Here is a 14,232-nt window from a genome sequence, read left to right as displayed (position 1 = left end):
TGTATCAACAGCTAGCAGCTCCCAGTAGTAATGTTGCACCATCCAAATACATATATGGGAAAGCTTCTGTAGGCAGCTCATTTCTTGAGATGATCAATAAATAAAATGTATCACGCAAGTAGGCAGACAGTCTGTTTGCATAGGGGAATGTGGAGCTGTCATCCTCATTTTATTCATCTTTCAATTTAATCTATTCAAAAATGTCCCAGACCCACAGACAGATCATTGGATCTGCTCTTATTTGCTGTCATAGTCTACTTTTTGATAAAGATCACCATCTTTTTGTCTGGCATATATAGCCATGCCAATAACAAGCGTGTTCAGTATATGTGGAATGTGGGGCACTTTCATTTATAATGAACATGGTTGGAAGTGAATAAGGCATCCCATGCAACACAGCAGAAATGACAAATACTTTTTGGTGCAGAAGATAATTTATATGGCAGTTTTTGAATCTATCAGATTTTCTGGTTGGCTACTTCCTGTTGAGGGAAAAGTCTGTCATGTGTTCCCCCACCAGTGTTTTAACTATGCCCATTCATACCTGATACCTGATAAGCAAGAGAAGGGTAATTTTGTCTCTTGGGTCCTGCAATTGATGAAAACATAAACGGTACATGTGTTTTCATATCCAATAGGACAAACTGCCTTTTGAGCATGGTTTGCCTTGCAAAATTACTTTAGAGTTTCTTCTAATTATTTTTCATCTTTTCCTTTTAATACGTTGGCAGATGTTCTTATTGCATTTTGAGTTCAGTGAACTATACAAAGTTAGAAACAGAGCCAAGAAAAATGCCTCTGAAGGCGTCCTCTGTTTGTGACAAGAAGAAATGTTAGTGACACAGCTGTGGTCAACCTTTCCTTGGGGCAAAGGTTGAGCCAGTGCCCAAAGCAGTAGCACTTGTGCCATTGGAAGACCTCCCCCTATTTTTTTCACCTTCTCATCTTTCAGATGGACATAGAAGTTAATGCTCTTATTTATATGTCATGCTCTTATTTTAGTCTCAAAGTCCTGGCTTAACTCCAATTGAGATAATTATTAACCCAGGCAGGAATCAGCCTTCCCTTTGCTGTCACAGCTGGTTATGATAAAAAAATTCCTTCAGTAGCACCTTAAAGACCAACTAAGTTTTTATTTTGGTATGAGCTTTCGTGTGCATGCACACTTCTTCAGAAAATTACTTCTTCTTCTGAAGAAGTGTGCATGCACACGAAAGCTCATACCAAAATAAAAACTTAGTTGGTCTTTAAGGTGCTACTGAAGGAATTTTTTTATTTTACTTCGACCCAGACCAACACGGCTACCTACCTGTAACCTGGTTATGATAGTTCTCTTTATTTCCTGTTCCAATTTCCTTACTATTGCAGTGTAAGACCTCTCATATCTAGGGCAACCTAAGAGGCAGGTGCAAATATGAACTTGGTGTCACGAGTACTACTACTACTAATATGGTTCTGCATGTTTGGGGATCTGGAACTAACTTCACATGCAGCCTGGTCGCAAATCACGGTAGCTCATGTACTGGTGTGCTTTCTACATGATCCAGTTGATATTTTGGGGAAGCCAGTTCCTGAGATACCACAGTCATGTGGAGTCCTGACCAATTGGAAGCTGTTTTAGTGACAAATCATACAGAAGAAGTTAGAATTCATCCTTTACAGCAGGGTTGGGGAACCTCTGTTCCTCAGGCCAAATTTGATACCGGTACAGGTCTCAGTGTGGCCCACAAAACTGTTTTCCTCCTCATATGTAATTTCAGGTGTGGGACAGTTACAGGTGTAGCTGGGTTGGCTGCGCAACTAAGTTCCCCGTGGGAAACTTTGCTGCGCAACCAATCCCTGTAGAAAGCAGCTTTGCTAACCCTGTGCTTGGTGCTCTTCCAAACCGGGATGTCAAAGCTGCTTGTGCTGTGGTTCACACATTTGCTGTGAGGCTGAACAAGGGGAGTATTATAACAAATGTTATGTCCACCAAACGTGCTATAGAAATATTAGCAACAAGACCATACAATGAAGTGTCCTTTTTATTATTTGTTAGCATTTTAATCATTGCTGCATTTTTCTGGGAGAGTGCTAGAGTCCTGTCTAGTCAAGTTGCATGGGATCAATTCCAATCTGTTACCTCTGAGGATGTGGACAGGCTGCTTGGACAAGTGAAATGACCACCTGTCTCTTTGATCCTTGCCCATTCTGCTCATTAAGAGCTAGCCAGGAAGGGCTGGGCGATGGGTTCTGCGGGTGGTGAATCCTTCCCTCTTTGAGGGAGCATTCCCAGACCCAGAGTCATTTTGGACTCACAGCTGTCCATGGAGGCACAGGTCAGTTCTGCATCCAGGGAAGCTGTCTACCAACTCCACCTGGTAGAGAGACCAGCTGAGACCCTTCCTGCCTGTGTACTGTCTCACCAGATTGGTACATGCTGTGGTTATCTCCCACTTGGACTACTGCAATGCACTCTACATAGGGTGACTCAGAAACTATAATCCATAATGCGGCAACTAGACTGGTGACAGGGAGTGGCCACCGGGACCATACGGTATAACACAGGTCCTAAAGGATCTTCATTGGTTCCCAGTACATTCCCGAGCACAATACAAAGTGTTGGTGCTGACCTTTAAAGCCCTAAACTGCCGTGGCCCAGTATATCTGGAGCGTCTCCACCCCCATCATTCAGCCCGGACACTGAGGTCCAGCTCCGAGGGCCTTCTGGAGGTTCCCTCACTGCGAGAAGTGAAGCTGCAGTGATCCAGGCAGAGGGCCTTCTTGGTAGTGGCACCCATCCTGTGGAACGCTCTTCACCAGATGTTAAGGAAATAAACAACTCTCTGACTTTTAGAAGACACCTGAAGGCAGCCCTGTTTAGGGAAGTTTTTAATGTTTGATGTTTTATTATGTTTTTACTATTCTGCTGGGAGTGGCTGGGGAAACCCAGCCAGATGAGCAGGGTATAAATAATAAACTTATTCTTATTCTTCTTATTTCATTCTTCATTTCACTTCTGTGTCATTGTGGCAGGCATGCTATGGCATCCTAAAAGTTCCAGAAGGCAGCTGGCTGTGCCGAACCTGTGCTCTTGGTGTTCAGCCCAAGTGTTTGTTGTGTCCCAAGAAAGGCGGAGCCATGAAGCCAACTCGTAGTGGGACTAAGTGGGTCCATGTTAGCTGTGCCCTCTGGATTCCTGAGGTGGGTGTTTCAGGCAACTGATTCCTCTGCACACGCTCAGAATGGAGAGTACAGAGTATTGTATGTTTTATAGTGAGAGCAGACAGCCTTGGTGGTGGGTGTCAACAAGGAGTGTCAGGTACTGCAGCCAGTTGGAGAGAGTCTTGCCTCAGCTGCATCTGAAAATAGAATTTGCAGGAAGACAAGGTGCAATAGCACCCATCATCATGGACCCTGGAGTAGTGCCACCTGTCAGTGGTGACCAAGAGGATTTGCAAGAATGTGAGGATACAAACAACACAGCTAGCTATGGAGATCTGGGTTCAAATTCCTGTTTGTCAGTGACCACAGACCAGTCACTTACTCACTGCATATCCTACTACCTCAGAATGTTGTTATGAATACAGCTTTGGGTGGTGGTGCTGAGGGAATTATACATGCTGCTCTGAGGTCCTTAGAAGAAGGGTGTGATAAAAATGTAATAATTTTCTATCCTTAAAAAATAGGTTTAATAAATGGTTGGACACTTAAATAGTTAGCTTACCTTTTCGTCCATAGCAAGATCACTCCAGGATAGCCATGCTTCCTGTTCTTTGTTCACTACTTGATTCCCACCACTCCTTCTTTATTTATCTAATGATTCTTAGGTGAGCATTGGCAGCCCAGAAAAGATGGAGCCCATCACAAAGGTCTCCCATATTCCCAGCAGCAGATGGGCCCTGGTGTGCAGTCTTTGTAACGAGAAGGTTGGGGCATCAATACAGGTAAATCACTCTGACTGGGTATTATGAACATGCATTTGCTACAAAAATCTCGCTACTGTAGTGAGGCTTTCATTTTTAACTTCCATCAATTTAGGATTTTAATTTGGGGGGGTCTGCTTTGGACTGAAGATATTTAGGCCTTGTTGTCATATTACACAATGATTGCTAAAAGCAAGGACCCTTACTTGAAATCTGAGGTAGTGAACTTGTAGCCAGATAAATGTTGTCAGGCCCCCAACTCTTTATCAGCCCCAGTCAGCATGGCCAGTGGTCAGGGACGATTGGAGTTGTAGTCTAGCAATGTCTAGAGGGCCTCTGTTCCCTACCACTCCCACTTTAGTTGGTTAGCTACACAGATATGCAACATCCTCATATTTTGTTTCTCCTGATAGTTTCCTAAGATCCACAGTCTCTAAAATCTATTTTGGTATAGGTATGTTTAAAAAAGAGTTTCATTTCCTACTTCCTGCTCTTTTGTGCCACTTCCAGGTTTGCTGCGATGTGTAAATAGGAAACTCGTGTAAATAGGAAATTGCCTGTACCCAGGACTTTTTTTCAGCCGGAACTCACCAGAACTGAGTTCTGGCACCTCATTGGTCCGTTCTGGCACCTCTGCAGCATTGTGGCACGGCATTTGGGGCTGTATGCCAAAGGTTGCGGGCTGCGCAGTTGAGTAACGAAGCTGCGGGCAGTGGTGATTGGTGCAGGCGGATGGGCAAGCGAACGAAGAGATGTTCTTTAGGGCCAGTATCACAACGTGGGTGGTGCTGTGGGTTAAACCACAGAGCCTAGGGCTTGCCGATCAGAAGGTCGGCGGCTTTCATAAACATGAAAGAATTGCTACCTGAATAGGGAGCTAACCTGAATGTATCCTGTATGTGTGGGTGCGTGTTTTAACTACAAAAGAAGCAATTGTTTAATATGGAGAAAGATGCAAGCATATAGCAAGCAATGTCCTCCCCTCTGTAGAAGGGAAGTTGGGGGAATTCTTTTCATTGACTTGCCCATGCAGGGCTTTCGAGGAAACTGAACTTGGCTGTGGGGCAAGGGCATGTGTTAGGGGATTGCTCTGTGTGTAGATCATTCAGTTGCACTAGCCCCTCCCTGGCTTCACTCTCTACTCTGAATCATTGATATGCCAGAGATTCAGTAGTGCAGCCAGACAGCCTTTCAAGCCCTTTGCCAGAGGCTTTGTTTACTGCTCCCTTTCCAAACAAAGTGTAAAACAAAAGCACAGAATATGAATCATAGAAATCTAATTGGTGCCCAGTGCTTTAATAAATAAATAAATACTAAAAGTCCTTTGCAGACCTTCATCTGTTTGCTTGAATCTTTGCCCTGAATATAGATACTAGTGGGTGCGTCCTGTTCTTCCTTATGAAGGTCCTGCAGAGTTCATAATGCAAACATCCAAAAAGGGCATTGCTGTTGCTTTGGGGAGCATGCCTTTTACAAAAACACCCACGCACGTGCTTGAGGGAAGGATCTCGCTCGTGGTTTTCTGGTATTACTTTTGCACATTGGGTTACTTTCCAGTATTACCCATTGCTATAACAAGGAAAGGCATTGATGTATGTATGACATGGGTGGTATTTTGGTTTCCCCCTGCAAGTGAATGTGTTTGGGCATGCTCTGATAAGGTGGCACTTGATCAGATTGTTGGATTGACTCCTTCCACATCCTTGAAATACACCGATGGGCTTTCATTCTGATTTTTAGTCTCTTAAGATCCAAGAGCGCTTTGGTGAAACCACCCCATCTATCCTGAAGTGCAGGATCAGGCTAGTGCACTTAATGCAGGTTGTTCATACATAGACTGCCACCACTTCTTTCTTCAAAACCACCTAGGTTTGGGGTGAGAAATAAACACACAACTTTTTTTTTTTAATCTGAGAGGAGAACAGTGTTAGGAAATTCCCTCCTGCCTAAAGGCAGCTGGAATCCAATGTGTGGTTCCTGCTACCTCCATGCTAAGCAAGTAGCATGGAAAACCAACTGGTACATCTATATATGACACCTGTTAGCTAAGTGATCCTAGGATTCAAATTGAATGTTCAACCCTGGTCAACCCCAGGATTAAAATTAAAATATTTATGGAAAATACAAGATAGTGGGCAAAATAGGGAGTTTAGTGAAAGAGTGAAAATAAAAGTTTGTTCTAAATAATCCTACACTTAGGCAGTCTTACATAATATTCAGCCTAGTATAGGCCTGAATGCAGGCGTAACTTGCTTCCTTTTATTGACTATGTCTGGGGTAAGAAGGGTGGGCTGGTTCATTGATGGATCTAGGGAATTTCGCCATTACGAATTAGTGGGTGGTGGGTGACAAACTTACATCAGCAAGAGATGCCTCAGAAGGGTTCTGGGTGCAGGCCTGCATCACAAGCACACAGAGCAATATCACCACTGAAATGATGATAGAATATCTGTAATTATATGGCTGCAGATTTAATTTAGGAGATCTGTACATTCTTGTAAAGAATGTACAGAATATCACACGGTCTCAGAGAAGGGAACTGTAGGACTGCAATCTAATATATTTAATGCTCTTAATGTAAGTTTCCATCGCAGATTAACATTTTGCTGCTTGATTAATTTGCTTCTGATGGCAAGTAAGATGTAAGCTTTGGGACTCTTTAACAACCTTCCACGGCACAGATCATTCAGTTGTTCTAGCTTCATCCTCCTTGTGCCACGTGTGATATAAAAGAAACTTAAAGATGACTTCCCTTTCCTGTCTGTGCATAGCTGGTAGATAGTTCAAAACTGTAAGAAGTTTCATGCTTAAGAGAAATTGTCCTCTTCCTTTAGGAAATTGAAGTTATGGCTTCATGATATATAAATGTTGTTATAATTAATTGTTTCCAGTTGAGTGACCACTTAAAAGCCAGGTCCTTTTAGCCATTGTCAACCCTAGCAATAGCCACGTTGACAGCTTCCTTTGGGAGCAAGGTGACAGTGTGTCTTTTTTATGTGTACATTTGAACAGGAGAATTGAAATCACTGCATAGCTGCACAGCAGTAAGGATTTACTTATTTATTTTGACACTTTATATACCACTTAATTACAATTGTATCTAAGCAGTGTACAGGGGACTTTATGCAAGGAAACTAAAAATGAATTAAAACTGTAAAATTAGAATTCAATTAAAAAGCCTGCTGGAATAAAAAAATAGTATTTAGTAAGCACAATAAGTTTTGGGGGGCAGGCTTGCCTGACCGTAGCTGGACAGGAGTTCTATAAAACTGGGTCCACAATAATGAATGCACAACCCCTGGTGGCTATAAGCTGTGCATGGGAGACAAGTGACACCCCCAAAGACTTAAGTGACAAAGCAGAAATATAAGAGATAAGGCAGTCTTTGAGATAACCTGGACCCAAGTTGTTAAGGGCCTTGTAAATTAATACAAGAACTTTGAACACATGGAAGCATATGGGCAACTAGTGCAACTGAATGCTAAATGTGGATTTCTCATACTCTTTAACCTAGAGGTGAGAAATGACAGCAGCATAGAGCCCAAATTAAAATTCAGTTTTACTGTATGGAGAAACTGTTCAGTGCGCCTTTAGGTCACTGTCGGCCTGTTTGTCAGTGAAGGTTTATTGGGGAAGGCCAGAGGGCAATGTACATCTCACCGCCTTTCATATTGTGCCTCAGTGTTGACTTTATTCAAGTAGATTTATCTGAAGCTTCTACAGTTTGAACCCTGCTGTGCACTTTTAAATGACATCTGGCTGCTGAGTCAACCTGAGTGGGAAAACACTGAGGAGGAGGATAATTGGCTCCTTTTCACAAAAGGACTGTATAAATATCCTTCTGCCGCACACATATTTCTCACGTGAGATACGTTTGGGTTAAGTCTGGCATTTTCCTGTCATCATAAATGTCAGTGACACTCATTTATTCCATCCTCATTGGAGTTGGAGGAGAGCCCTGAAGGGGGGGAGAGGAGAGGTAGCATGTAAAGGGATTTTTCTATGTTAATGCCTATCGAAGCACATCCTGAAACATAAGCTATTTGCTTCATAGAGCTTTGCTGTGGCTCTTTGGTAAGGAATGGAGAGAGGAACACAAGCTGCTTGTTTGAGACCCACAGAAGAAGTTCTGAAGCACTTTTTATTTGTTACTAGCTGTACCCAGCCAAGTGTTGCTGTGGCTCATCCCTGTGATTCACCCCACCCCACCCCAACCCGTCCTGACCCATGACCCATCCCAATCCCGTCCTGCCCCCATACCCAACGCAGGTGAGTCCACACCTCCACTCCCTGCAAACCTGAGCTGAGGTGTTTTGGAGAGGGAAGGGGACGGCAACGGCGTGGCGTGGCTTGGTTTTCGGCGCAGTGTCGGCGGTAGGATCCCGGCTGATATCTGCCCTGCCCTGTGAGATGCAGCTTCTGGCTTCTATTTCCCAGCATGCACTTTTGTCTTGAGTGGTGTGTTATGGAACATGGGGTTTTGGGGGGTTTACCTGGCACTGTTGTGATGTCTGTCTATGCAAACAGTATGTGGTTACTCACGTATTCACATGTGACGTTGCGTCCAAATTTGAATGCAATCGGTCAAGCGGTTTTGGTGAAACGTGGAGAGAAACAAACATGGTCGGTTTACATATATATATATATATATATATATATATATATATATATATATATATATACACATACATACACACACTCCTCTGCCTTTAGAAATCTCAGAGCAGTTTATGTGGGGCTTGTGGTAGTCCTCCATTCAGGTACTTATTGGGTCCACACCTGCTGAACTTCAATAATGCTGCAGTATTAAGTGCTCCCAGGTTGTGTGGCCACATGCAGCCTACATGTGAGCTTCTTTGCCAATGATTCAAATATGATAGCAAGCAGCAGAAATAGCTTTTTTAATGGGATGTGCAAGCAACTGCAGTGACAATGAGGCAGGAGATGGCTATTACTTCAGCAGAAGTCCACTTGTGGTTCTTGAGATTTGAGCCACTGTGAATATTTTTGTATCCCACCTTGTGTTGGGCTCAAGGGAGCTCATAATGAAATTTAAGATACATAGGCCTTGCAAAACCATGTGATTGTTTTTACACAACCTGTTAGCTACAAACATAAAATGTAAATGTTTTAAGATCTGTTCTTCCATCCCCTCCTCTTCCCACACCTACAGTGTTCAGTGAAAAACTGCCGCACAGCCTTCCATGTCACTTGTGCATTTGACCGTGGCTTGGAGATGAAGACTATTCTGGCCGACAATGATGAAGTCAAGTTCAAGTCTTACTGCCCCAAGCACAGTTCCACCAAGAAGTCAGATGAGGAAAACCTCAGTGAATTCACCAGCCAGGAAAATGAGAATGGGGCACAGGACAGTTCCCCTCCTGCTCACCTAGAGCCTTTTGACAGCATGGATCAAAACCAGGAGGAGGCCCACAGGGTCAGCGTTCGCAAGCAGAAGCTTCAACAACTGGAAGATGAGTTCTATGCCTTTGTCAACGCCTCAGAAGTGGCCACGGCGCTGCAGCTTCCCGAGGACTCTGTAGAATTTTTGTACCAGTACTGGAAGTTGAAGCGGAAATCAAACTTCAACAAACCTTTGATCACCCCAAAGAAAGATGAAGAGGACAATCTGGCCAAACGGGAGCAGGATGTTCTGTTCAGGCGGCTACAGCTTTTCACCCACCTCCGGCAGGATTTGGAGAGGGTAAGTTGTTGTGTTGTTCAGTAGGTCTGAAAGACTAATTTTGCCTCAGTTGTCTTACCAATCCTGATGTTTGAATGCTGTTGGATCAGACATAAAAATCCTGCTCAATGCAGCTGAAAGGTGCACAATGGTCAATGCATGTGGCCCTGGATCTCATCCTATGAAGGTTCTCTCAGAATGATTAGAGAAGAGGTGAACCTGCAGTTCCACCTCTGCCCGTCCTTTTGCTGGCACTTCTTTGAGCGTAGTGGTGTGTTATGACATGTTCAGGCAATCAGTAGGGATTTCCTTCTACATCCTTTGTGCTTGCTATTTCCCAGATCCTTTGCTTCAAGGCCTGCTTCTGACTTGCAAGGTGAGGATGGGAGAAGCAGTTGCAAATGGTAAATTTGTGGGCCTTGCTATGGACTCTGAAACCATATTTGTTCTGCATGAGTAGACTTCCCAGGTTCTCTCAACATTGCGAATTCTTTATAAATACATCCATTTGTAGTTGCAGGGGTCTTCCCTTCATTAAAGTGAGTAGGAAAACCCCCTGTGGGCAGAACAGCTTTCTGTGCACTATAGAGCTCCTGTGCTCACAAAAAGCCACTGGAGTGTGTGTGTGGCTGTGATAGAAAGTAATAAACTTTCATCTATTCTGTTTGATAAGTAATGTAGATTCTTGGAGATTTTCAGTTTAGTGTGGCATGAACACCCCTCTGGGAGAATGTGAAGCCGTTCTGAAAGCTACCTGCCTTTGATTGATGCTTTGAACAATGTGGCCATTCTGAACTTGTTCTCAACTCCAGTATTTAGCTCCAGTATTTCTTGGGAGAAAAGCAATGACAAACCTAGACAGCATCTTAAAAAGCAGAGACATCACCTTGCCTACAAAGGTCCGTATAGTTAAAGCTATGGTTTTCCCAGTAGTGATGTATGGAAGTGAGAGCTGGACCATAAAGAAGGCTGATTGCCGAAGAATTGATGCTTTTGAATTATGGTGCTGGAGAAGACTCTTGAGAGTCCCATGGACTGCAAGAAGATCAAACCTATCCATTCTGAAGGAAATCAGCCCTGAGTGCTCCCTGGAAGGACAGATCGTGAAGCTGAGGCTCCAATACTTTGGCCACCTCATGAGAAGAGAAGAATCCTTGGAAAAGACCCTGATGTTGGGAAAGATTGAGGGCACAAGGAGAAGGGGACGACAGAGGACGAGATGGTTGGACAGTGTTCTCGAAGTTACGAACATGAGTTTGACCAAACTGCGGGAGGCAGTGGAAGACAGGAGTGCCTGGCGTGCTATGGTCAATGGGGTCACGAAGAGTCGGACACGACTAAACGACTAAATAACAACAACATTTAGCTCCAGATCTCTTAAAATGAAAGGGTTTGGGAAGAGCTTCTAAAGAATCTCTCCAAACTGAGTGAATGGGCAGTAAAATGGCAAATGCGATGCAAGTGTAACATGGTGTACATTGGAGCAAACCACCTAAATTTCACCTATGTGCTTGTGGGGTCTTAACTGGCAGTAATTGACTAGGAAGACCTTGGGGCTGTAGCGGATAACTCTGTGAAGATATTGACTCAGTGTACAGGAGCAGTGAAAAAGGCAAATTCCATGCTTGCGATCATTAGGAACGAAATTTAAAATATAACCAACAATATGTCATTATACAAATCTGTGGCGCAATGGAATATTTTGTACAGCTTTGGTTGCCTCACCTCAATAAGGGCTTGTAGAGCTAGAACAGGGCAACCCAAAGTGAGGAAGGTGGAAATTCCACAGGGTGGGTGCCACTACCGAGAAGGCCCTCTGCCTGGTTCCCTGTAACTTTTCACAGTGAGGGAACCAGCAGAAGACCATTGGAGGAGGACCTCTTTGTAGGTTCTTAATGTGGGAAGTAGGAATAAAGAAAAGTGGTCCTCTGTGCTGGTGTAACATACCTCTCCTTCAGCACTAGTAACACATGCCAGATTGGGTTGCAAAATGTCTTCTAGCTTGGAAAAGCTCCTCTTTTTAGGTGGTTTTTAAAATTCAAATATCAACTTCAAAATATGTTTCTCTTACGTGAATCAACATAGTGCTGCACATTGTGTTTTTAGGTACGAAACCTAACATATATGGTGACCCGACGGGAAAAAATTAAAAGATCTGTTTGCAAAGTCCAGGAACAGATATTCAATCTCTATACAAATCTTGTGGAGCATGAAAGAGTTTCAGGTGAGTTCCGTTTGTCTTTTTGTGTTGGAGTATGGCATGGCAAATGTGTTGGCATACTGGTCTGGAATGAAAATTATTGCTGTAATGTTTTCGTGCACTGTAATGAAATGTATTGGCTTGCATTTCACCATAACCCTGCACACTGAGAAAAAACCACCAACCACGTTTAAATATTTGAAAGACTGATAATTTCTCTGACTTACTGAGGGACTTGTGGATTGCTATAGTAGATAGCTATTAAAAACCATTGCTAGTAGGCCTCTGTATGTGTTTTGCCACTTGCTGGCTCTTTTTATATTTTGCGATGGAGATGATCTGCTTTCCCTCCTGAAAGTTGAATAGGTTTGCGCTTTATGTTTTTACATTTCAGATGTATTCAGTTTCATAACTCCTTACCCACCAGCCTGTACTTCCCAATATAGTATTATTCAATCAGTGAAGTGTATACAGGTCCCACTCAAAAGTATTTTCTTTATATAAATATAAAATCACTTGCTATTTATGTTTATATTCGTGCAAGTCTGAATCTTACCTGGCAGTTATTTTCCTCCAACATTATTTAGCTGCCATTATGTAGATTTCCTTAGATCCTACTCCTCAAAATTTCCTTTACTTAATTCTTACAGCTTCTTAATTAAAATTCTTATTTTTGCTTGCCCTCCATCTAAATCAGATTATTCACAATCACAACCTGGGTACATGTGAACAATTTAATTTTGTTCTTATCTATAATCTAGCAATTTATTAAAGCATATTTATTTCCACTTGTATTGAAATTGAGTGGCAATTTCAATAGTATATTAGCACCCGCAGACAAATTCTAAAGCACAGTTAATATTTGTTTATGTTGTCTTACTTTGAAAACTGACTCAATTTTTGTGCAGTGAGTTTAGTGGTCTATTCAGTTTTTTTCATTTACATTGTTTTGTTGATGCTTTGCAACTAAGACGCAGGGGAACATGAGAAAAGGATTACATAAGTCCTTGTGTTCCCCCACCCACAGCTGACAATGAAAGCAATGTTCCAAATTCTGAATTATCTCATTGTGCAAAACTGATTATTAATTTTAATTAAAATCAGTATTGTTTGACAAAATATATATATTTGCTGTTCCGTTATGTGCAATAGATAACTTTATGGTCTGGATTATGAAACCAGGAGTATCGTTCCCCCTGCTTGTATTCATCTGGAACATATTTTTATTCCTTCTTTATAACATCAGGGGCATGAATGTCATAAGATGAACAATGCATCCTAGTTGCTACACTTAACTTTCTTTTACAAATGGTTGACAACTTGACTCTCTTCAACCACAATTGAAATTTATCAAATGCTCAAGGAGGAAAATACTGCCAGGAGAACAGAGCTCCAAGAGTCTATTATGTTAAAAATGAATTGAGCTAGAAAAGTCTGCCTTTTTATCACATTCTTTAAACCTAAGTGTCTTACTCTGACAAGCAAAGTGCTTTGGAGACAGTCAGAAACTAAGTGGAACAACGACCTTTCTTTAATGTGGCTTGCCAGTCAGAAAGTGCTTTAAAAGCATGAACCCAGAAGAAATAGCTAGCTTTTAACTATATATTCTTCAAAGACGCTAGTACCCGTTGAGCAAGAAACTGCTGCAGCTGAATGACCTTCCCATTTCAATCAGCAGCACCAGTTTAGCTGCCTTAAAATCCAGTGTTAAAGCATTGGATGTTGGTGTTTTTAATATGTAGGTTTATTACAACATCCATGCAACCCTGGCTTATGCTAACATGGCTGCTAACATAACCCAACCCTGAGGAGTTTTCTGGTTTGGTGCAATATGATCTAGCTGCTAGTGCAGCAAGTAATAGAATGAAGTGGCCAGTTTGCCACTTCTGTTGTGGCTCGACAAATTCCTTCCCCAGTCCCCTTGTTCTTGCATTCCTAAGGCAGGCAGCAAAGCTGGGCCTCTGTTGGGTTGCCACCCCTGGCTAATGGAGATGTGTTCACTTTGGTGAACTGTAAGCTTTAAAGCACCTATTCTCAGGGCAAGTGTGTTTTCGTTAAAATCTGGGGACAAAGCAAAATGAGATCAAGCTCTGACATCTGTAGTTTCCTATGCTTATGCTACCTAATTAAACGACCAATGAACATACAAACTTTGACATTCAGCAAAGTGTACTCACAGATTTGGACATTTCAGTATTAATTTGTTTCCAAACATGCAAAGTGTCTCATTGATTTCACTGGAACTTCCACATGATGAACACAGTATATTTGGGAGTTCAGCACTGGAATGTCCTGTAGATTTCAGTGGGAGGGTTAAGCACATTATCCCTACCCAACTGAAATCAATGGAATACCGATAGGCCTATGACCCTCAGAAATCCAGTTCATATCAGTGGAAGCTGCATTCAAGTAACCACACTTGTGATGAATCTTTGATTTAAATG

At 42.4% G+C, this 14,232-nt stretch overlaps 1 protein-coding gene across 7 annotated transcripts in view; it reads left to right on the top strand.

Annotated features, from left to right (window-relative positions):
* Positions 1-14,232, top strand: part of JADE1 (jade family PHD finger 1) — a 58,914-nt gene that overhangs the window by 39,219 nt on the left and 5,463 nt on the right. For all 7 annotated transcript variants that reach the window (XM_035114057.3, XM_088660315.1, XM_088660316.1 and 4 more), the window contains 4 exons: positions 3,016-3,183; positions 3,810-3,926; positions 9,079-9,609; positions 11,695-11,812. In XM_035114057.3, the coding sequence (XP_034969948.3) occupies positions 3,016-3,183; positions 3,810-3,926; positions 9,079-9,609; positions 11,695-11,812 (934 nt within the window). The remainder of the gene's footprint in view (positions 1-3,015; positions 3,184-3,809; positions 3,927-9,078; positions 9,610-11,694; positions 11,813-14,232) is intronic.

The sequence above is a fragment of the Zootoca vivipara genome, chromosome Z1 (genome assembly GCF_965207765.1).
Source record: "Zootoca vivipara chromosome Z1, rZooViv2.hap1.1, whole genome shotgun sequence".
NCBI lineage: Eukaryota > Metazoa > Chordata > Lepidosauria > Squamata > Lacertidae > Zootoca > Zootoca vivipara.
This window is presented reverse-complemented; position numbering and strand designations above follow the sequence as displayed.